Raw genomic sequence first — 24,330 nt, 5'->3', positions numbered from 1 at the left:
GGTGGCCAAGAAGGCCAACAGCATCCTGGCCTGTATCAGGAATAGTGTGGTGAGCCGGACTAGGGAAGCGATCATCCCCCTGTACTCGGCCCTGCTGAGGCCCCACCTCGAGTACTGCGTTCAGTTTTGGGCCCCTCGCTACAAGAGGGACATTGAGGTGTTGGAGCGTGTCCAGAGAAGGGCTACAAAGCTGGTGAGGGGCCTGGAGGACAAACCTTATGAGGAACGACTGAGGGAGCTGGGGTTGTTTAGCCTGGAGAAGAGGAGGCTGAGGGGAGACCTTATCACCCTCTACAACTACCTGAAAGGAGGTTGTAGAGAGATGGGGGCTGACCTCTTCTCCCTGGTGACAAGTGATAGGACAAGGGGAAACGGGTTCAAGTTACGTCAGGGGAGGTTTAGATTAGATATTAGGAGACATTTTTTCACTGAAAGGGTTATTAAACATTGGAATAGGCTGCCCAGGGAGGTGGTGGATTCACCATCTCTGGAGGTGTTTAAAAAAAGGGTAGATGGGGCACTGAGGGACATGGTTTAGAAGTGGCTCTTGTCAGGGTAGGCTAAAGGTTGGACTCGATGATCTTAAAGGTCCCTTCCAACCTCAACAATTCTATGATTCTATGATCTTCAGAAAAGTATAACTAAAGAAATTTAAGCACTTGCACATGATAATCCTTATTCACAACTACAAAGCACATTTTAAACCAATTCAATGATTAACTCTTACATGAATCACTAAATTTCCTCATGCTTTCAGAAATTAAGTACCAATATTAGAAAAGGTGTTCCTTTCTCCCAGTACATAATTCAGATGTTTTCAGTCTTTAATGTTGTCCAATTCTGAAAAGCAGTCATATTTTCAAGAGATCGTTTGGTGAAACTTCTAAGTTGCAATAAGAGTAACAAGGATATTTGCAAGAATAGTCTACCTCTCCACTAATCCCTTTGGCTAACAGAAGACTTTCAGCTAGGCACGTTTTCTAATCTGTTTGTTTCAACTGTATTGTGTTTTTTGCTGTACTAAGGAAAAAAGGTTATTTTATTAAAAACTAGAAGTAAGAATAAAAAACAAAGTTAACTTGTTTCCCAGACTACAGTATTCTGGTACAAATCCCAAATTGTATGTGATGGTACTTAGAAAAGAAGGAACAACATACATGGACTAAGTCATAATTTGAAGTAACTGATACCTACCATTGCAGTTCTAGATTTGATAAACCAGTCAAATCTGAACTGAGGAGCATTGCGCACACACTGCCTTAGTTCCTCATATACATTTTCTTTGTCAAAGCCCATCTTGTGTAACATGCATATCAAAAATCTGTCTTCCTCTTCTGTGTAATTTTTCCCTTTGTTTGTTCCATACTGAATACGCAACTGATGAAAAGGTGCTTTATACCTTGCAATCTGAATACAAAACAAAAATAAGGACGATTAAACATACAATATTACATCAAGAGTTTATTACATATTAGTACAGGTTACCGATATATGGTACAATACATATACTATATAAAAAGATGGAATTCCCATCCCCAGCTACTCTTTTTCTGAAGGAATTTGGAAGAAGTCAGCTGCAGAAAACAAAAAACTTGCAACAATTACTTTGGCATCGAGTGCTTTCTTGATACTGATCCTCCGTTGAATTCTTGCCTCTCCTCGTTCAATTTGAGCCATAATCCTCTCAATGTCCTGAAGTTCATTACAACGTTCCCAGAAAACGGCTAAAAATGCAAAAGATAATTTGTAAAGTGAGATCTTTTCCTCTACTCTTACTATTTTACTTAGTTGAGGCAGTCCAGCAAAAAGAGAAATGCAGTTTGTGGTTCCATTAAATCTTAAAGATTTGCTACTACGCTCCCTTTTACTATGCTCACCAAGAAATAAACTTGCACAGACCCTTTATTCAATGTCTTCAGAAGTTATCTTATAAGTTAACTATAAGCAAAGGTTTAGTAACAACTGTAACAAAGTTCACATTCAACGTAATTAACTGTTGTCACCTAAAACTGAAAAAAAAACCCCAAACATTGTTAGATTGTTTGTAACAATGGTGAAACAGGTTAGAGCTGCTAGTCAAGCAGTGAAACATTCATGTTTCAGTTTTCACTACTTACCCTAAGGTCAGAGACTACTTAGTCTATGTGTTATAAAAACTAGTAATTTGTAGCTTATCCAGTGACATCTTTTACCGAACCCAAAATAAATTCAACACTTTGAAGGGAACTCTTGTGGAGTTCTTCCTTTTTAGGCTATAGAAAAAACATTACAAAGTTCAGTTTTATGAAGATATTCAGTAAAATTAAATCCAAGGATGGAATAGGAAGAATTCTGTACAAATTAAGCAGCATTATGTAAGCATAAAAGGCAAAGATACAGTGTACTAGCTAAAATAGCATATATACTCACAGCATAAAGCATCATGTTGCCACTATAAGGCAACTTCATGATTCCACAAGACCACGTTGTCAACACAAATTAACTATGCCAAGTTCTAAATTTTGACTAAGGAGGGATAAAGGCAGCTGAACACATATTTATATGCTGCAAATTCAACCTTTTTAAGAGGTTAAGTCTTCTGAAAAGAACCAGCATGTAATTTAAAAAAAAAAAAAAAATAGTATTCTTGCGTACATCCAAATTCTACATCTTGTAATTTTAAAAGAACATGTAGCAAAAAATGATCATGATGCCACACGATCGAGAAATACATTTCAAAATACCACAAACCTGAATACTCGATGACCTCCTCAGGTGACTTTCCCTCCACCTCACGGGCAATATTGTCTATATCATCACGACCATATTTCTCATTAGCTTTAATAAACTGGTTAAAATCTCTTTTATTCCAGTTTGTAAAACCCTGTAAGCAGCAAGAGATCAAGAAAGCATTAGTAGGTAGAAGTGAAACATTTTGCAAAATCTTGTCTTATGTATGTATCATTTGCTCCAACTGGCAATGCCTCTGCAATGTCACATAATTACAGTGGTTAATGGTCTTTCGGGATTTCCATAAACTTGTATTATTCAGGGATTACTACTGAATCATTAAAAGCCTAAAGAGTTATTTTTGTGCATGACTCCCCATGCATTAGTAAGAGCTTTTTACTCTTTAAGTGCTTTTACATGGTATTTCTCCAAAGAAACAAGCTGAATGAGCGGTTACTGTAATTTTAGTAACTGTACTGTAATTTAGCAACAAACTTCTTAGCAGTATAGGGTGCACCAATACAAGTGTCATTACAAATTCTTAGAGTAGTGCAAGTATCTAATGCAAGAGCTCCTACTTCGGACATTTACAAACTTTGAACCAGACAAACAGTTGGATGAAAGCATAAGTATGTCAAGAAACTATCTGTATTCAAAAAGATGCAATCAAATGGAAACTCTATAGCACTGACAAATGGAAAATTTGTTATGCACCACAGAAATGAATCCAAAACTGAACAACAGTTAAGTGAGATGCAATGCACAAAAACATCACCCAAGAATAAGACATTACAATTTAAAGACAGGGAAAGGAGAAAACATCAAGAACAAACAAACAAGTCACATGCCTGAACAGAAATTTGTAGAGCACTGAGTTTCTTTCATCACAGAAATATATTTACAAGGAACTCTTGTCAGTTCTCCAGCTGAATAAGCTCACTCCACAGTTAGATAGCATCTTTACAAGAAGTCTAATATACACAATACAAATATTTCTTTTTAAACATTAACAGCAGTGCCGGCATGCATATCAGCCCGAACTTAAGTATTTCCTCTGCTATAAACAGGTGAAATTAATAGTCAAATTGCGCCCTTGCAAGTTTCTTTTCAGGGTACATTACGCCTAATTCTTTTTTCCAAATCAAAAAATCCTGTTACGTTTTGAGACACACTTTTCTCCTTAACAATTAGCTTTTAATAAGCCTACTCAGCAGGATAATAGTCCAAAAAGTGAGAAACTAGCCAATGACAGAGATGCAGTTCCAGTATAAACAGAACATGCCTAACAACATAACTGGGACAAAAATCAGTGAAAGTGACATGATGTCTTATACATCTGTGTAAATACAGTATATGTTGATAGAGGCTTGTCCTCTCCGATTCAAACCCTTGTTGATAAAAAAAACATGCAAGGTAGATGCATATATAAGAAACCCTGGATTTCTGCATACATTGCTGGGTAGTGCAGCTGCTGTACAAGTCCTCGCCTCAGAAACATTGCAGACATTTAAGGAAATAGTAGGTGACTAAGACGTAAACTAGTTCAAGGACAGGAAAGGTCCCTCAGAGCAAAACCAAGTAAAATCATTACATGTGTGCTTCCCTCTTTCTGTAACATCACTGTAGCTTTCCTGTGCATATTTGTCATTATTAGTATTTATATTCCATATTAGTAAAAACAAAAAATGTACGAAGAAATACTTGAGTTGTTTTTATTTTACCTGTGTTAGAAGCTTTTCTTTCTCTTCTGTTTCCTCAGCATTCAGAGGCATAGACTCATCTATCTTCTTTTGTTCCTCTTTTTGTACCTGAGCTGCATTTGGGAGGTCAGGATTCCTGGGGACCTAAAATCAGGAGTATCAATAAACAGCAGTGCAGTAATGTTATTAAAGAGACTGTACACTTTTCTATCGACCTTGGTTTACTATTTATACCCACATGTTAGGTCTCACAGGACTGATTTAGTCCACACCCACTAAGCATTTGTTGTCACAGAAAAAAAAAACCCAAACAACACCAAAAAAACCCCCACCCCCCACTTTGGCTACCCTGAAGAAACCAAACCAAAATAAAAACATTTTTTAAAATAAATATCATAATATTTTTATCAGTATCTACAAAACTGTTGCAAAATTGAAAATATTATCCTCCAAACAAGGTGATGTATCAAATACTGTCATTTATCTGTGTTTGTTCCTTCTTGTCTCACAACCTCTAAATGCAAACTTTATCTTCACCTCTAAGTAACAAAAGGGTCCTATTCACTTTTTCTTTAAGAAACTTCAGTGAAAAACACTGTAGCATACATGTAAATGGTAAAATAAATTTTTCCAACTGTTAAATATTAAAGCACTGATCTGTACAACAATTACCAAATGTGTTTTAACCAGATTTAAATCTTATTGCTTAAACCCTTCCTCCCAAAAATACAACATTTTGCCACCTATATTACGCCCTGTACCCACCACTCCTACACACAATGACTTAGGGATATTGTGAAAGACAGAGCCTCACTTAGTGTATGCCATCATAGTTCACTGATTTCAGTGGCACTTTCCATTAGCTAAGGATCTGGTCTCTTACAACCAATGGTTTATAATGGTTTAGAACTAGAGCGAAATACTACGTTCTAGCAGGTTTACTACAAAGCTATGCACACTGCCATATAAGGACCAGAGAGACAATGTTATATAAACAAGGCCTAGCAACATTTTATCTGTCCCTCTCCACACTAACACCAATTTAATATTTGTGATCTTTCAACTGTAATTGCAATTCCATACTACACAACAGCAAACAAGTCAGAAACCAGTATCCAGTAAAGACTTTGTAAACCTTACATATTTCTACAGCAAAAGAAGTTAAGAGCTGGTTTTAACATCTAGCTAAGAAATTTTCTTGGCTATGGTGGTTTAAGTTAAGACTGAAACATAAATTCTATGATTCTATAAAGCCTGGTCTCTACCTATGCTATACATTCTGATACTGCTTATATCAAGTCTTCAGTTTTAATACTGAACAGTCTTCAGATGGAAAGTTATACTTCCACTTCCGAGCAGAACAAACTTAATCATATTAATCACTTTCACCACCAGTAAACAGTCACACTAAGTTTCTGAGTAACAAGTATTCATGTTCGACCTATCCAATCTGACAGATTTCATTAACAGGACTGAAACACTTCTCTTTTCACATGCATATTGTCAATGTTGGCAATTCTCTCATTCTTATTTGTTGGAGCATTAATTGAATAATTTCTTTCCCTAAGCTAATTATACTTCCTTTAGTTCTTATCTTAATTCTATTCTGACATCCACATAAAATTCTTTTTGCTTCAAACTAGATTCTAAGACACCTTCTGCTTTTTCTTAAAAATATATTTTGCTAATATTAATTCTACACTTTTGCAACACTAACTTCCTATCCGTTGCTTTGTATGACAAGTTTATGTTCTCCAACATGTTTTACACATGGTTTCCTCTTGCTGCAACCTGATGTGAAACATGGGGCTTTTTAAAGTAAGTTACATGTCTAGAAGTGGGGATCCATTTGATTTACTCAGCCAATACTGGCACATGTAATGAAAATCAACATCAAAACAGAAGCAACGTTCACTGCTTCTCCAGTAATGTCAGCAGGGAAGAGGGAGAAATTCAGCAAAGGCATAGTAGGAAAAAAGATAAGTCTGTTGACTGGTTTTCTTCTTGTAGTAGTAATACATTCAGACTTCTCCACACCTTTAAACATTTCATATCCTAGCAAAATGCAAGGAAAATTGATGTCACTTTGCTTACCATCCTATCAACACAAAGTCAACGTCAATATTACCTTGTTACTTTCTGCACAAAATATACAAAAGCTGTAAGGAAAAAAACCATGCCCTGGAAGGTGATCTGGTACTAGCCAAAAATAGTTTTCTCAATTTACACCACATACCACACTTTTGTTTTTGAGAAGTATATAAAGCACCAGAATTGTCTTTCTTTTTTCTACTCTATTTCATTGTTAGGAACCCTATTCAAAACACAAAACTACACAGATACGAAATTTTTAATGAAGGAAGGAATTATAGATAACTTTCTGTTCTGCGCTGGAACTGAAATGGGAATAGAGGTTTTAAGCCATCTTCCTTCACAATGAGAAGCACTTTGAAAAAATAAGACCAGAACGACATATTTTTTAGTTGCTGTTCTCATTTACTTCACTTAGCTTTTGTGAAGGTTACAGTAAATCTGCAAAGAGGAATACAAATACATTTCAAAAATCTGAAGAGAAAATAGAGCATTACCTTATATCCTATAGTCTTACGATAATACAGAATTTCTTTCTCCAGAAGTTCAAATAACCGTGGTGGGAAAAACTGGAAATCCTGAATATTTGGTTGTTTTGGAGGTCGTGGAGCCTTCAAAAATACACAATACATTAACATTATATAAGCTTTGATTTCTGTACAATTAAACTACCATAATTCAGCAGCGGTGGCCACCTATCACTTTGTAAATACATTCATTTTATTACCAGGATAGTGTGAGAGCAGGAGATGCAACATGGGAGAGGAGATGAGCAAACCAGTAACAGAAAAACCCCTCCATACTTGCCAACTTCTTACCTTTGGGACTTTTGGTTCGCTAACACGCAGGGCTTCTCTGAAATAAGCATCAACTGCGTAGTTAGCTTTGCGTTCTCGTTTTGGAGGCTCTATCCATTCCATCATACTCAGCTACGTGCAGAATAGAATAAAAAGATATTAGAGTACCTGTATGCTTTCCTAAAGTCACAAAAATATTGACTAATGGGGCACGGCAAACCTAATGGTTGTGCTCAACAATTTGGATACTACAACAGAGCTCAAAAATAAGCTAGAAATTACAGCTGATGATAACACATATTTAAACATATAAAACATAAACATATAAAAGATAATACACAAGTAAGGGAGTGCAGTGGCATGGACAGACCCCTTTACAGTATTCTATGTACTTCAGACACCAAGGCAAGGTTATGATTCCATCTACCAAAACACAATGGAAGGAATGGGGACTTGGGCTCTGAATTCTATAGTATCTTGTGAAACAAATTAATTGCTTCTCCTCTGAATATCACAATCAATAACCTCTACAGAGGCTACAACACTGGTAAAAAACCCAAACAAACAAACATTAGCAGCAAATTAATCTTAACTAAGTTACTTGAATTAAACATACTAAAGCATATTTCAAGACTATGCTGTATTCAGCTGGCTTCCTGTAATGAAATTATCAACACACACACACAAAAAAAAAATCTTACGTATATACACACACACTATTGTCATTAATTTTTTTTCCTAAATGTTTCTTCAAAATTGGTAAGAAACCTGAGTTAGAAGGGCATTCTGTAATAAACAAATAGGAGTTCACATATCTGCTTCCAGATAAGACCTTAAGACTATCTTGATTATACATCCCATACAAAACACAGACACACAGAGATAATGTTGCGGTATCCTGAGTAATACCTCTGTTTGGATGATCCTTCTATAATTACGTAAATCATTGTACAAGCAGTTCACATTAATGCTTGTGACTAAAAGCTTCACTGCAAAAGAGACTTAAGTCCAAGTTCCACACATAAAACCCTTACCAGGCCTGTTTTTTCCTCTGGGTTATGTGGCAGTAAAATAACACTGACTGCAGCAGTATAGTAGGATGCAACATGGTATTTTAGTTTCAGAAAGGATAAAATCTGAGCAGTATTATCAGATTCTACTATGAAGAAAAACAGTGGGGCTGCAAGCTAATTCAACAAAAATTCAGAATATGTGGATTTTTCAGTGGCTTCTTACTTCTCTAAAATAACCTTTATGGCCATAACATTTCTAACATGGCCTTTATGCTTGCACCTCTAACCTAAAGTCTTAAAGAGTTTAAGAAAAATTACCTTTTGTTTTTCTCTATAATCTTCACCTTCAAAATTGTATAAGCTCATCTCTGTGTCCATAGTGAAATTTCGCAAGGAGCTCTCCCCCATTTTCTGCAATCGTTCATTCATTTCAGCTGTCTAAAATACAGTAAGATACTTTTAGGCTCACTGAAGCTGTTTTATTTTTTTCTGAAAAGAAACAAACAAAAAACACACACAAAAAACCACACCACAAACCACCCACCTTTCATCATTATTAAAACATTCTCAATGTCTTTTTCTGCTTTAAATTTCTACTTACATTTTTCTCGTAAGGAGAGACGCTCATAATGCTTTTCAATTTTGAACAATCTGACTCTAGACTTTCCATTAAACTGAATTTAATGCTGGGATGTAGCCCTACAAATGTATGATTTAACTTTTAAACTTAAATCAAATTTATGCCAAGCTCTTTGGAGTTGAAATGGTAGCTCATTTTTCCACAGAGCTACTTATTACCTAATAAAGTTCCATAAAGTTTTTGTGTCTATTAAGACTTGTTCGTTCGCATAAAATCTACATCTTTCTAAAAGCCCACAAAATAAACAGTCCGCAAGACACGGTGCATACAGTCTGAACTTTGAAAATAATTATAACTCACTAATTCTACTCCTTCGAAACTTTCATAAGCTTTAAAATATTTACAAGTAGTAAAGTAATACTTGGGCATAAAAATAGATTTACATAATCAGATTTAATTTCTACTTTGTGCATACATATTTAATGTTTCACACATTTCAAATTCCATACAAAACTGTTCTCTAACCTTCTTTTCACCTCTTTCTAAAATAGTCGTTATATCTTCTTCTGTCAGCTCACTATCTTTGGAAGCAAAAACATGTGTGGCTCCATGCCGGATCATCTGTAGCATTTCATCTTTTGCCAGTTTGTTAGACTGTTGGTCTATGAGCCTTCCTAAAATTAGAAGAAACATGTTGAAAGTTATAATACAAGAGTTCTAGTAGCACCATGCAAACAGTGGATTTTTTTTTTTTTTTAGTTCACTGGCAGAACAAGAAACGGAAAACAGAAGAACAATGCAGAAAAAATTACATTTTACTTGAGATGAAAGTAAACAGAATCGGGAACTTCAGGGAAAATAAAAAAGTGACAACTTTGTATCAAGCCATAACAAAGAATGTTTCACATTCAGATAATCCAACTTTCATGTTTAACATCTTATTCTTACAAAGTTAGCTGAACTTTTAAGATCAAAATCTTATTTCAAGATGAAAAATGACCAAGTATTCTGTAATAGCCATTATGAAGTACTTAAGACTTAACACTGATTTCAACCCAAATCTCTGAGTATTTTTCCCCAAATTCTAATTTCTGTCTGTAAGTTTCACTTATCCTATCTCATCTCTTCACAGACCACCAAAATTTTGACAATCATCCTTTCAGTAGCCCACCCTTCTGGAAATATAACCGACCTTCAAAACTTAGCCTGAGAACCTTGTTTTTTGGCAAACTATTCTTCCAAGAACTTCTAAACAAAATAGTTTTAATGTTCAGTAAATTCATATATGGTAAGAAGAATGCCTGTCTAATTACTTTTATCTGTCACAGAACATTTCTTTTTTTCCCTTTTTAACATATCACAAAAGCCAAGTAACATCTATTCATCTGTAGTTTGCTTTCCTCACTTAGAGTCTTAGTATAATTCTATACACACATTATTTATGAAAACAGATTTTTTTTTTTTTTTTTTTTTTCAAAAATTTCAGATGAAGACGCGAGTAACTTATATGTTATAGTTTGTTAGGTTGATTTAGTGTACTGCTATTATACACAAGGCCTGCTTTCTCTCATACTGTACATTTGTACAGTTATTTAACCCATACTTTAAGGGACTGAACAATTCTGTTGCAGACAAACATATATAGCAGTTGATACCTTGTTGTATAACTATAGAGTCCAGTCTCAGTTTTATTTCAGCTCTTTCTACAATCCTCTCTTCAACAGTATTATCAGTGATTAGTCGAAACACCCGTACTGGTTTCTTTTGACCAATACGATGCGCACGATCCTAACAAACATAAATCAATGAGTGTTCAGCAACAAAAAAAAAACTCACAAGCAATAGACAGTTAGCTTGCAGAAACAGCAGACAAACTAGCATGTACTTCTTAATTCCTTACTTATTCAGGACCATACAAAAACATAATACCAGTATAGTAATATTTACTATATCTGGCTATTACACCTTTTAAGTTTCGGTCATTCTATCACAATAAGTGCATCTACCTCATCATAAATGAGGATAACTGAACTTCTGTCTAGACTGCGATTGGGAAGTGGAGATACAACAGTATATACATACACACACTTGCCCTGCTTCAAACTAATGCTCTCACTTGAAATAGGTATTGAAACTTCGTCATCCCTGGCTTGAGCATATTAATTCTATGGGCAAAGTCCATGCAGCCACAGCTTCAATACTGTAGTGGTTCCAAGCTACCTACATTAAAGCATTGATACGCAGCTCACATAGTACAGGTACAATACACAGCAAATGAGGTTACATGGCTAACATACTATACTTATTTGTAACAAAACATGTTTATTCTCTCTGGAAAACATGAATAAAAATATTATTTTGTCCTCTTAAATAAAAAAAGTTAAACAACTGCCCTTCAAGCTGTTGGTACCAGGATTTTCTGACTGTCCTTTAAACATAAGTCGTTAAAACCTTTACTCTCCTGCATAATATTAATTTCTTCCTGTAAATCGTACTAAAGCTCTCAAATCACACTCATCAGTTTCCAGGAAGTCAGTCTACTATTGGCAGTCAGCATGCTCAAGGAAAGGTTGAGTTATTCACAGTAAATATTTGATGTGTTTAAATGCATTAAAACACAAACAAAACCAAACACAAACCAAAGAACAAATACACCACCCCCCAATCATGCAAGAAGGATCACGTGAGTTTTATTCCACATGAAACAAGTTATAAACCTGATTTTTTGATATTCAGCATTCAGGAAGTGAAGATTTTAGTATGTTTAACCTGAAGATAAGGGTGTTTTTTTCCTGGCATCACCACCGAGTGATTTTACACTTATGCAAAAACAAGGTGGGTTGCAAAAGCATAAGCTTCCCAAGAGGACGGAATATAGAGCTGCATGCTTTTAATTATTTGCTCTTATTTTGGAAACAGTCTGCTGTTACTCATTTACTGTGGTCTTCTGAAAAAAACAGAGTAATTCTATGGATAAACGATATTGCTACAGTATTTTGACAGAAGTAATTTTATTCAATTATGAAAATGATTGAGACAGATATTTACAGAGAAAAACGTACAGCTTCTTCCACAATTCTGTTCATGCCCTTTTTATGCAATTCCTTAGTTTCTTGGTATTAAATACAAAGAGTAAAGAAAAAAAAAACAAAAATGCAAGTTCTGGAAACACAATGACAATTTTAACAAATGAATGTGTATTAGGGAGTTAACTCACCATGGCTTGCAGATCTACTTGAGGGTTCCAATCTGAATCATAGAGAATAACCACATCAGCAGTTGCCAAATTAATCCCAAGACCTCCAGCTCTGGTACTCAGCATGAAAATGAATTTACTGCTGTTGGGAGCATTAAATGTGTCTATTGCTTCCTAAAAGAAAAAAAAGCATCATTAAAGTATCAGTTTTCAAACGAACTTCCAATATGCTGGTGGTTTTTCAATTAAATTTCTTTGAAATTTACAGAATTTTCATACCAAAACCGATTTTTTATGTAAGCAAGAAACTGTAGGTTTGCATCGGTGGAAAAATCCATTCTGAGACTACAAAATATTACATTTTTCATTTAGTTGAGCAACAAATGAAACTTACTTTAGTGTGGACTTTAGTTAGGAAAAACATATACCTTAAGCAGCTTTTTAAAATTGTACCATTTTTGCTTTACTTTAAGCAATGATGTAGCTACTTACATATATATATATATAAAAAAAAATTGTAACTTCTTTATAATCCAATATGTAAACCAAAGACATTTCTCGTTTATATACAACTTTCCCACCTCTCTCTCTTCATGTGGTGTCTGTCCATCAAGTCGGCAGTACTCATATCCACGCCACATGCAATAGTCTTCCAAAATATCCAGTAAGCGAGTCATCTGACTAAAAAGCAGAACTCTGGAACCTGACATAACACAGAAGGTTTTGATGTTGGTTTTATGTTTTCACATTAATCTTATCACAGAGCCTAGTATAGAGCATGAGTAAGAATTCACGTGAAATTCTGTACTATGCCTAACTTACTCAAATAAGTCTTCTGAAGTTACTTTTCTGGTATTGATTTAAGATCTCTTCAAGACAGGTTATTTGATAATTTATACAGAAATACACAGATGAAGAAACAGAACACTGAAAACCATGGTAAGGTAAGTAGCTAACAACTGATGTGCACAAACTAATCCTCTCATCAGAAATTTTCTTAAAGACAGCAGAAGGGAGGCTCTGCTTTTCCTTTCCTTCTACTTCTCCGTGTTATTAGTCTTCCTCATCATTTCTGCAAGACTTCCTTCCACCCATGTGTTAAGATCTACAGAAAAATGATTCTCAACAAAAACCTCACTGAAAGTAATGAATACATCCACTGGAGCAAAGACAAGAATGAATCTATGCAATTTTTGAAAGACGGTTTTACTTACGAGCATTCAGATCACTACTGTTCATAAACGGTACTCACCTTGCTCTCTGAGTTTTGCTAGCAGTTTATCCAGAACTAACATTTTACCACTGTTAGTGATGAGATGCGTGTCAGTGGTGTAAGGAGGGCCCGGCTCAGCACCATCAAATAAGTAAGGATGGTTACAGCACTTCCGCAGCTGCATCAGAATATTGAGCAGACGCATCTTATCCATTTTCCCAGCTGAATTCAGGATATCAATATCTTTCATCAGGATCCTTGTATACCTGAAGTTTTACAGGCAATTTTGAACAACTCTTAGTTTTCATTTGGTATTTAAAACATGAATGAAACCCTGCAATATCCCCAATAATTTATTTCTAGATGCAGGAGTTTGTTTTGTTGATATAATAATGAGCTATATTATTATGATGAAATTTGGCAAAAATGTCTGACTGATAATAAAGACTTATAAATCCATACCTAAATATGAAAGGCAATCTGTCTGTGAGTGGCAGTGATCTGTCATTTACTGGGTTACCTCACACTTCCATTTTAGAACTACAAAGTGGATTAAAGACCTGCTGCTATGCTGACCTGGCTCCTTTTCTCATCTCTCTTCTGGGTATGTGGCTCCTCAAGGTTCTGTTTTAATTTCAGCTCAGACTTTTATTGGTGCATACATACTTGGACGAAAGGAGGAAACTTAGTAGGCGTGTGTTCTTTCAAATAAAATTAAGGAAGGAAAAGAAGTTTCTGCTTTCTTCCTCCCAACCCTTTCCATTACCCTTCCTGAGCTCTTTGTAACTTGTGCATCTTTAAAAAAAAAGCCCTAGAGACAGCTATAAATAGGCTTCTCCATCTGACTGTCTTAACATGCAACTACAAGAAAAAAAAAAAGAAAAAAATCAGTGTGAAGAGCTGTAGTGTTCTTTATCAGAAAAGAATCTTACTTTGACGTAAATAACTCACCATTCCCTCTGCATTTTGCTGAGCCCAAGATAAATTTTTACTTCCTTCTTTGGAGGCAAACTCTTTTCTACTTCAGCTTTTATGCGACGTAATAAAAATGGCTTCAAAACCTACACAAATTAAGAGTTTTTCCACAGATAAGTTTACAAAATTGATTGTCTCAAATACATGACTAATAGATTCAATTATCTGATATTTATTCAGAACTAATCAGTATATATTGCTGTCATGGTGACTCCTTCAGAAAAATTCTATTAAACCTGAAAAACAAAGCTGTCCACCAATAGGCTAAGCTTACACATAAATATGTAACATTACATAAAGATTGCCATTATTCAGCCCAGTTGTTACCCTAAGCAAGGTCCAAACCCATAAGCTTATAAAAATCTATTTATTACTTGTAGCATAAGCTCTGTTTCATTTCCACTAGCAGCGTATACAAAACACACCATTTCAAAGATAAGCAATGTATGTTGTATTTCCTTCTGATTTGTTTTGTTACCATGTAATGATAAATGTCTTTTATTTCATGCACAGTAAAACAAAGGTAAAGGCATGCCTTTATTCAGACTAGCATGACACATGTACCAGTATACTATTCATAATAATAAATGGTTTCAAAAAGACCTCAAAATTCTTCATTTGCACATTTTATGTATAGATTTTGTCTGCTTCAAACAGTAATGTTACAAAAAGCAGTATCTATAATAGTGAGTTCTGACATTTAATTCATGAAAATTCTGCTGGGCATTTCTGTAACTACGTACCTTCACATTCACCTTCTCAACTTTGAGATGAAGGGGGAAATAACCTGCTTTTCTTTTTTACCCTGTGTATGCTAACGATGACACATGATTACAGCTTTAATTACTTACAGCATGAAGCCTTTCTACAAGTTTCTGATCACCGAGACAATTTTTAGTGTCGAACCACGAGTCAAAATCCTGTGGTGAGAAACAGCACAATTGGTATGAACGCTTTATCATTTGTGGTTTTAACAGACACATATTGACTCTCTTTCACTCCAGCTGAGAGCGGCATAAATCTTGAGACAAATGACTTCTATGACTGAAAGAAAAAAAATCAGTCTGCAATTCTGTGCCAGCTCCCCAGCGGAAGCAAGCAATAAAAGTACAAGAAAACATTAACAGTAAAAGATAAGAAAGATGTCTCAAGTTCTAAATTAAAAAAGGTTATGCCTATTTGGATGCTTCATATTCTTCACTCTGCATTGCTTTTCCAAGTTTTCTTCCATTTTGCATAATTCCTGAACTATTTAGAGTATTACATTTCCTATTACTGGCCTGAGGCCTTATCTGCACTAACAGAATCCACTGTTTTAAGTAGGTAGAGAAAAAAAGCTTGTCTAGAGTTAGGTCAACCACAGAGCTTCTACTGAATCCAGGACTTGCACATCATATGGCTCTTACTAGGCTCATCATTCTTCTCTTCTGCAGAAAGCAGCCTGGGAATCAAAACGATAAGAACAAGACTGTACTTCCAAACCTCAACTTACATCTGCAGAATTGAAGACATCAGGCAAAAGAAAATTGAGTAATGCCCACAGTTCATGGAGGTTATTCTGTAAAGGAGTTCCTGTAAGCAGCAATCGATTCGTTGTCTTGAACTCACGTACAATCTCTGACAGCTAGAAATACAACAAATAGTCATCATCATCACATACATTTAAGCATAATGAACTTTCATCAGTTTCTGATACCTGGAACAGTGACAACTAAATTTAAAGACAGTGAGCTACCTATGAAATTCATGTTTACCACACAATAGCTTTCGGCTTATTTTTTAAAAAAATACCACACGTAACACTTAAAAATCTGCTACAATCAGATGGAATCTTTTGTGTCAAACTATCTTCAAAGTATCAAGCAATTTTGAATTTACCTTAGACTTCTCATTCTTTATTCTGTGGGCTTCATCAATTACCAGGTACCTCCAGTTAAATTTTTTGAAGACTGATTTCTCTTTAATTACCATTTCGTATGATGTAACACAAACATCCCATTCACCAGGCATCATAACATCCCGGATAAAAGCAGCCTAAAGCAGAACAACTGAATTAATAAAAATTTATAAACATGAACAATTTACATGGAATTCAGTGAAACCGATCTCTGCCAACATTACTGACGCACTAAGCTAGCACACAGAAGACGACTCTGAAACATCTTTCCAGTAACTGAAAGTTACTGTAATAAAAGCCTTCAATCCCTTGTACTTTAGGCACAGACAGACCATCAGCTGGGGTTAAGCAAAACACCAATTTTCTCTTATTCAAAACTAAATATTTAGTCTTCAGCATAATTTTTCTGTAATTTAGATACAATACATACTACCATTAGGGAAAAAAAAAAAACACTAAACTAACTAGTCCAAAGACACAATCCACAAAAAAGTGTTTCAAAACAGCTCATGGAGCCCACTTTCATCTCTCTTCCCTAAAGATCTCCCTCTTCTGTCCCATCTCTATTTTGGAAGTGATACATATCTAGGCATATAAATCCTTTCACATGAAAGAATATCACCCTATGGAAAAGCCACAAATTCAGGTCCCCCGGAACTTACTTAGTAGGGTATACAGATCACCCCAGCTAGTAGGGCTGACATAACTGTTCAAGTCCACGGCCTGAAAGAGCTACCTAATAAAGTGTTCTGTACAATACTATGAACTGACATAAAAATGCAAATGTAAGCTCAGAGGTGCTTTAGACACCACAGAACAGAGAGATTAAAGAGAAAATGAGGAAATGAAGAGTTATGACAAACATAAGACTGAAAGCAAAGAAAGTACAAAGTGAAGATGCACACTTCATCACAATCTTAATTTCATTCCACGGAACTAGCAGGTTGGAAGAGACTCTTCACTAATGTAACACTACCAAGATCCACCACTACATCATGTCCCTAAGTGCTGTGTCTACACATCTTTTAAGTAACTCCAGGGATGGTGATTCAACTACTTCCCTGAGCACCCTGTTCCAATGGTTGACAACCCTTCCTGTGAAGAAATTTTTTCCTAATATCCAATCTAAACCTCCCCTGGCACAACTTGAGGTCATTTCCTCTTGTCCTATCACTTGTTATAACAACCCCAGTTCCCTCAGCCGCTCCTCTTATGACTTATGCTCAAGACCCTTCTTCACCAGCTTCATTGCTCTTTTTTGGACACACTCCAGCACCTCAATGTCTTTCTTGTAGTGAGGGGTCCAAAACTGAACACAATATTTGAGGTGCAGCCTCACTTCCCTAGTCCTGCTGGCCACACTCTTTCTGATAAAAGCAAGGATGCTACTGGCCTTCTTGGCCACCTAGGCACCAAGTGAAGTACCCGGCACTTAGCCTTGCTGTTAACAGTGGTCTCAGCCCATCAATCCATTCTGTCCAGATCCCTCTGTAGAGTCTTTCTACCCTCAAGCAGTAACAGGCAGCCATGTAATCCAGGAGGCACAGAATTCACAGGAACATCCAGCTCGTTGATCCCCTTCAAATTATAAAACCACCCTATATCTATTTTAAGGCCTTCACTATGAAAGATGAAAAGCTCTACAACAGAATCCTAGTTACAAGGCAAGGTACAGACATAAGACACAAGTACAGAGTAGAAGTCACCTAAAAAAGGTGAAGAAAGAGGTAACAAAGTGAGGGCAATAAAGGAAACTGAATAAACACTGTCACAATGCAAAGACAGAAGAAATCAAAAAGAGGTGCAAAAATCAAAGAGGAAGACAACAGAAAAAGAAGTCAGACAGCTGTACTTTGATCCCAGTCTATTATTTCACCTCCTGATTTACATTTTTGCCTCATAGTTACCAGCATGACATTTTGCTTTTTCAACACTAGTATAGCTAAAGATTACTAAAAACCACTGTAGTTAAGGAAGTAGCTTAGGGAGAATTACACATAATCAAATGCTAGTTTTTGACAAATAATGCGTACATCTTTGATATGTAGAGCACTTACTCTGGCATCTTTATCTCCAATGAGGCAAACAGCACGTAATGATGGAACCCAGCGTTTGAATTCATTCATCCAGTTGTGTAAAGTTGATTTTGGAACCAGGACCATGTGTGGCCCAGGAATGTTTCGGTAATGCTTCAGATAGCCTAATAATGCTATTGTTTGCAGAGTCTTACCAAGACCCTGCATTGACAAAGAGGGAGGGGGAAGAAACATGCTGAAATGAAATACCATACAGAAATAGTTTCAAACAATTTTCCTACTATATAATTACGCCACTTAAATTGCTTAAGGCAAACTACACAACAAATGTTTGCAGTACAATTTCTTTCATTGCATTACAATTTCAGTTGTGACAAATCTAACTGTTGCAGAATGACGCATACTACTGCATATACATTAAATACAATAGGCACTTTAATGTTAAATTTTGCTCAATAATTACCACAAAAATTCCAAAAGATTACTGCTTACCATTTCATCTGCCAGAATGCCATTAACACCATTTTCATACAATGAGATCATCCAGTTCAAACCTCTAACCTGATAATCTCTTAGTGTTCCTCCTTTCACATCTGTAAATGTAAGATTCCTCTAAGTAGAAAAATACTAATTCTACGTAGAAAATTTCACTTGTGATCTGCTCAGATCTTAATTACATCAAAACAATCAGAAAACTGTCAATACAATACTTACATGAAGGAGACTCCTCAAATCGAATACACACATTAGATGTTTTTCGACTCTCTGACAACAGCTCTTCATCTTCTTCTTGTTCTGTGCGCCTGTGACGATAACTAAAGACAGAATCCAAGATTCATGTTTATATGAAATAGTTTCAAATACTGATTATAAAATAAAGAAACAAATTATAACAGAAACAGTCATTGATCTACAATGCGTGTGTTCTAGTACCCTGACCAAAATCATATCCTGTTAATAAGTTATTCCTTATGGTTCATTCCAGCTTTAATTAGAAAGTCTGACACAAAACCCTCTCCTCCAGAGACATAACGATATCCTGACACCAAGTATCAAGAGTTCTCTAAGGTGCTTTTTAATGAGCAACACAGAAATACAAGACACACATCAGTGTTGGCCTTAGAATCAATTACTTCATAACTATACCATTCAGAAAAATCAAATATTCAAGTAAAAAAAAATTAAAACAATTTATAAAATAGAAAATATCAATTTGGAAATGTTCCAAAAACTAGTTGCTTCCTATTACAAGACCCCTCAGAAACACTACATGCAGGCTATGCCTCCACTACTGACTAATATAGACAGACTAGAGGAGAAAGACAATTGGTGCTGAGGATCCAACATCCACACTACATGTACGTTGCCCTGTTTTAACTTGGTCTAGCTCCACTCTCATCCCACTGACACATTCACTACCAGCTGGAGCATATCAGCTACATTTCTGGAATGCATCTTCTAGTTCAGCATCACACAAAAGAAATTCGTTTCACGTGCTCCACAATCACTCCCCCATACGACCAAAGCATGGTAAGTGGCAAGAATCAGAGAATTTACTTTTAAAGCACATTCCTGATCCAAGGTCATTCTAACGTTGATGGATCAGCATGCATACACCAAACAGCTTTTAAAGAAATTATGATAACACCATTAACAGGAAAAGTTCTGGACTTACTTAAAGCAAAATCTCTATGCTATTAACTAAATAGATATGCATAATTTGTTTGAAAGTGTAGGAAGTTGGAAATAAAAATAAAACATACTCCCCAGCTGAAATCAAACTCTGTTTTTCATCTTTCTTCATCCGTGGCCGTCCCAGCTTGACTTTCAATGGAGATGTTGGTGATTTTTGTGCCGCAGGCTGAATAAAATGTGCAAAAAGTTCTGTCTGCTTCAGGAGGAATTCAAATCTTTTTGCTCGATCTGCTTTCTAGTTTCCAAAGTGTGGAGAAAATTTAAAAAAATAAAAATCAGTAACTTTTCTTCATAAAAAAGTTTATTTTTATCAAGAAACAGAATTCGGACGCTTGTGAGAACAACTTATATGAAGACAGACTGACAAGACCATCCACCTACTGTTAGCCAACTCAGAGAGCTACAAGCATCATGAAATAGCTCTTGAGCTGCTTCAGCTTACAGCTAAATATGAATTGCACCCAGTTGTAATGTTGCTGAAACAATCCTTCATGAATACTGCAGCAATCTGGAAGACACGTCAGGACTTGAGAACCTTATCCCAGCAACTCATCCCCATTCAAAATAAAAGATTAGTAAAAAACCACAAAACCAGTTTATTGTATGGATTACTTAAGTCTGCACAGCACACCAGCAACTGTGAAGGCATCCTTTAAAGGACTGTCTAAAAAAGATAAAGAAAAAACAAAGGTTCTGACTTATTGCAAATCCTAACCTTGCTCCAGTCAGTAGCAAAATTTATATCAGCTTCAAGGCTATAAGGATTTGACCAAAGACAACAATGCAGCAGCTCTGCTTTTAGAAGTATGACTGAAGTAAAAGATACACCAGCTCAATACTGCTTTCACTGGTTTGTGAATTTTGCTGTCAGATTTCAAACTTAAACCATTTCATTTTTGCCACATCAATGAGGCATATGCACTTCACTATACAGAACCAGAAAAACATGTCCTTCTCTATATTTAAAAGACAACACATTACATAACTTTTTAAGAAAAATATGATAAAATGCAAATGCTACCTGACACAATGCAATTGTTATCAGTTTCTCTATGCCATTTTTAAGCATCGCATAACGCTACCACTTAAAGCAATTTTCATGTGATCTCATTTATATATCTTGATATAAACTACAAAAGTGAAATTGTAGTTCTGTACAATAACCTTTATAAGAAATATACAAACAACAGAAAGCTTTTGCGCAGGTAACTTACATGCAAGTAAAAGTGCTCTAGCAGCAATAACATAAACCAAAGAAAAGAGCAATAGAAATGAATCTGACGTGCAATGCATGATCTTGCCACATGAGGGCAATGCCTTTCTTCTAATAGCATACCACTTACCACCAAATAAACATCTTTGCAAAGATCTCCCGGAAAAAAAATTGCTGCTATTTTTCCCTTGCATTCATTATTGGACCATTTGTGTAAATAACTTGATAACCAAATAAACTGTAAACATCAAGTAAAACTTTTAGGAAGAAAAGTTATAAATGGAGGAGTAAAGACATGGATGTTTATGCTTCTACAGGATAAAAAAACTGTTTTGTTGTGAAAACACTTACCATCTTCTCTTCATATTCTGGGTCAACTTCTTTTTCAGGTCTAGCTGCCTTTGGAGGAAGTTTGAGTTGAAACGGGGGATCATTTTTCTGGAATTCAAATTTTAAACACTTTATAAATATCAGCTTCTTTATTTGGTAAGGCAAAAGGATATCAAACTGAATAAACCTATGCACTACAAGTTTAGCATGCTACTTTTAAAAAAATAATTATTTCAAAGTCAAGTGACTGCATTAATCATATTAATTCACCCAAAGCAGAACCTGATATCCATGATGAAACTGAAGAGGAGATATGACCAGATAAAATGTAAGTTGAAGATGTGTCTCATCCTCCTGTTTATGTCTACAAATAGGATCCAAGTTGAAAGCACTGGAAGCACTGAAAGAGGATGAAGTTTAATGTTTCACAGACATCTTGCTTTAAATGCATAATTAAATTTCTGGCAATTACATCTTGTTTGGGTTTTGTTTGTTTCCACTTCTAGGTGAATACTCAGAGTTCATTTGGAAACACAGGTTTAACTACGCTTAGCTATATACCTAGGAAGTGACACAAACTAAACAACCAAATCAATCCATGCAGCAATCACTGCATGGTATACTCTTAGTTAACGAAGAACTACCTTATTTAATATAAATGAAAGAAACAGTAACAAAAATAGCTGACTTTTGTAGTTTATGAGATTCTTTTCTGTCTTCAATTGGGAAGCTCAAAGCAGATTTCCACAACTTCAACGGCTACAGTGCTTTATATATTAAAAAAAAAAACAAAAAACCAAAAACACCAGAAACAAAAAACCTGGCCAAACCCATGATATTGGCAAAATATCTTTGTTTTAAAAAAGAACTGAGGGAGAAATGTTTGGTGGATTTTTTTTTTCCTAATTCAGTCTTTGACATATGCCTTTTTATGCACCTCCTGCAAATAAAAAAATATGAAATTTTTTTTTGAGATGCACTAAATTATAAAAATGGTTTTAAAAAAGCACTGACTAATCTGAAAGGATCTGCCAAAGTGCACGTCTCTATAAAATGTAGCAGAGCAGAGTCTTAATCTGACAAGTGCTTTAAGTATCAGCCTACTATAAATACATTAAAATGAAATAATCATTAATGCAAACTATTCAAAGTCAAGTAGCAAAACCAGACCAAAATGGGACTAAATATGTAGAAGTCTGTCAAGGAACTTAAGTTTCAGAACTGTTACTGATAAATATATATGCCAACTTACTCTGTAACTTTCAGCACAATCATGCAAGTGGAAGGAATATTTTCTAAAGTCAGAGATCACCTTTTCAAGTTTTGGCCCAAAGGCATAATTCTCTACAAAGATGAATAGTACTAACAGTATAATGAAGTCATTTGACAATGTAATGATTTTATAAATGCAGGAGTTTGGTTTTGCAAGGCCAAATGATTATGTTGGAAATAGGTAGCATTAGAAATGTTCTATTCACTTACAGCTTCTTCGATCATATAGGTAATTAGGTCATCACAGAAGGCAGTGTTAGAAACACGCCAAAGAGCAGATCATATAACTATGTGTATATTCACACCCCCGTTATATTACTAGATAACATACTCTCCAGTAAGAGAGACTGTCAGAGCTAATATAAGGCCCAATCTTTCTTATTAAAGTGACAAAATACTTCTCCTTAGAGGAAAACAAAATTGACAGTAGGCCATTTCAGATGTCTCCCTCGCTTCCTCTAGAAATAAATTACATAGATATGTGCTACGGGAAAAAAGCTGTCTGTCTGCCTCAGGTACGTATGAAGTTTCTCCTGGACAAAGCAGAACAATTCAGTATTATGAGAATCCCTTTTAACTGCAAGTTTTTCATGTAAAATGTAATGCAATTTTATCTTTCTAAACCCAAAGGCAGATGGCTCTAATGCCAGTTCTGTATCACCGAGATTTCCCCAGGAGAATAAAACTTAAGAGTGGCATACAAACCAAACTTATTCAGAAACAAGTATTTGTGAATAACACACTCTGAGTTAAAGAAATGAACTGATATGTAATGCTACTGCAGCCACAGCACTATAAAATCACATCCTACACCTTACCTTTAAAGACAAAACACTGTCCCCTTCCTCCCCCCACTGCAGTGTTTGTAGAACACTGATGGCCCCAGAATATTAGAAATAACAAACAGAAGACTGATAAGAGCTGATGAAAGAGACAAACAACTTAAGACACATGCACCCCAATACCCTTTCTCTTCCCCACAGCTTACAAGGGAAAAGAATATGCTGTAGTTTCACTAAAATACTATTCTATGCTAGAGGAGCTAAATGGGTAGTAGGCACGAACATCACAACCAAACTTTCTTCTGCATAACGTTCTGATTTATAAAAGTCTACACATTGCCAATTATTAAATTTTGATATGAGTAAGAATACTTCTCTCTTACTACCAACCGGATTACGTACCTAATGCAACACAGAACCACAAAATATTTCAAGTCTGTGCGAGTTTTACCCTAGAAACTTTACACAATGCATCTTTATCACTTAGCAGGCTGACAACAAGAAACAGGAGGATCAGTAGAAGCCTCAGTGCAAACAATTAATTAACCAGCAAAAAAAAGTACTTTCATTTTCAACTCAGGGAGCTAGCTGGTAACAATCTGCCTCTATCCTAGAAAAGTTTTACATTAAAGATTAAACCCTAAAGAAAGGCCCCTGAAAACAAAAAACATGACCAGGCAGCAGTTTCAAAAATAACAGACCCCAAGTACTCCAAGAATCCAAAACGCTTCCCCTTAAAATCTCTACTAACAGCCAAAACAGAACTAGTGACGTCAGGCTGAGAGAGATTTCGATCTAAGTGCAATACTTAGTCCTAAATTGGGTGGGTCA

At 35.6% G+C, this 24,330-nt stretch overlaps 1 protein-coding gene across 4 annotated transcripts in view; it reads right to left on the bottom strand.

Moving 5' to 3' along the window:
* The window catches only part of SMARCA1 (SNF2 related chromatin remodeling ATPase 1), a 34,359-nt gene that overhangs the window by 8,515 nt on the left and 1,514 nt on the right, over positions 1-24,330 (bottom strand). For 2 of the 4 annotated variants that reach the window (XM_074602133.1, XM_074602134.1), the window contains exons 2-23: positions 21,728-21,845; positions 21,467-21,553; positions 19,971-20,137; positions 18,922-19,022; positions 18,700-18,800; positions 18,229-18,408; positions 16,153-16,308; positions 15,767-15,898; positions 15,126-15,194; positions 14,251-14,360; positions 13,339-13,565; positions 12,668-12,789; positions 12,108-12,260; positions 10,546-10,678; positions 9,416-9,564; positions 8,629-8,748; positions 7,319-7,429; positions 6,998-7,111; positions 4,431-4,553; positions 2,731-2,863; positions 1,606-1,724; positions 1,195-1,407 (exon numbers count right to left, since the gene is read on the bottom strand). In XM_074602133.1, the coding sequence (XP_074458234.1) occupies positions 1,195-1,407; positions 1,606-1,724; positions 2,731-2,863; positions 4,431-4,553; positions 6,998-7,111; positions 7,319-7,429; positions 8,629-8,748; positions 9,416-9,564; positions 10,546-10,678; positions 12,108-12,260; positions 12,668-12,789; positions 13,339-13,565; positions 14,251-14,360; positions 15,126-15,194; positions 15,767-15,898; positions 16,153-16,308; positions 18,229-18,408; positions 18,700-18,800; positions 18,922-19,022; positions 19,971-20,137; positions 21,467-21,553; positions 21,728-21,845 (2,938 nt within the window). The remainder of the gene's footprint in view (positions 1-1,194; positions 1,408-1,605; positions 1,725-2,730; positions 2,864-4,430; positions 4,554-6,997; positions 7,112-7,318; positions 7,430-8,628; positions 8,749-9,415; positions 9,565-10,545; positions 10,679-12,107; positions 12,261-12,667; positions 12,790-13,338; positions 13,566-14,250; positions 14,361-15,125; positions 15,195-15,766; positions 15,899-16,152; positions 16,309-18,228; positions 18,409-18,699; positions 18,801-18,921; positions 19,023-19,970; positions 20,138-21,466; positions 21,554-21,727; positions 21,846-24,330) is intronic. The other 2 variants (XM_074602135.1, XM_074602136.1) reach the window with 1 other exon arrangement.

This window comes from Larus michahellis, chromosome 9 (assembly GCF_964199755.1).
Source record: "Larus michahellis chromosome 9, bLarMic1.1, whole genome shotgun sequence".
Lineage (NCBI taxonomy): Eukaryota > Metazoa > Chordata > Aves > Charadriiformes > Laridae > Larus > Larus michahellis.
This window is presented reverse-complemented; position numbering and strand designations above follow the sequence as displayed.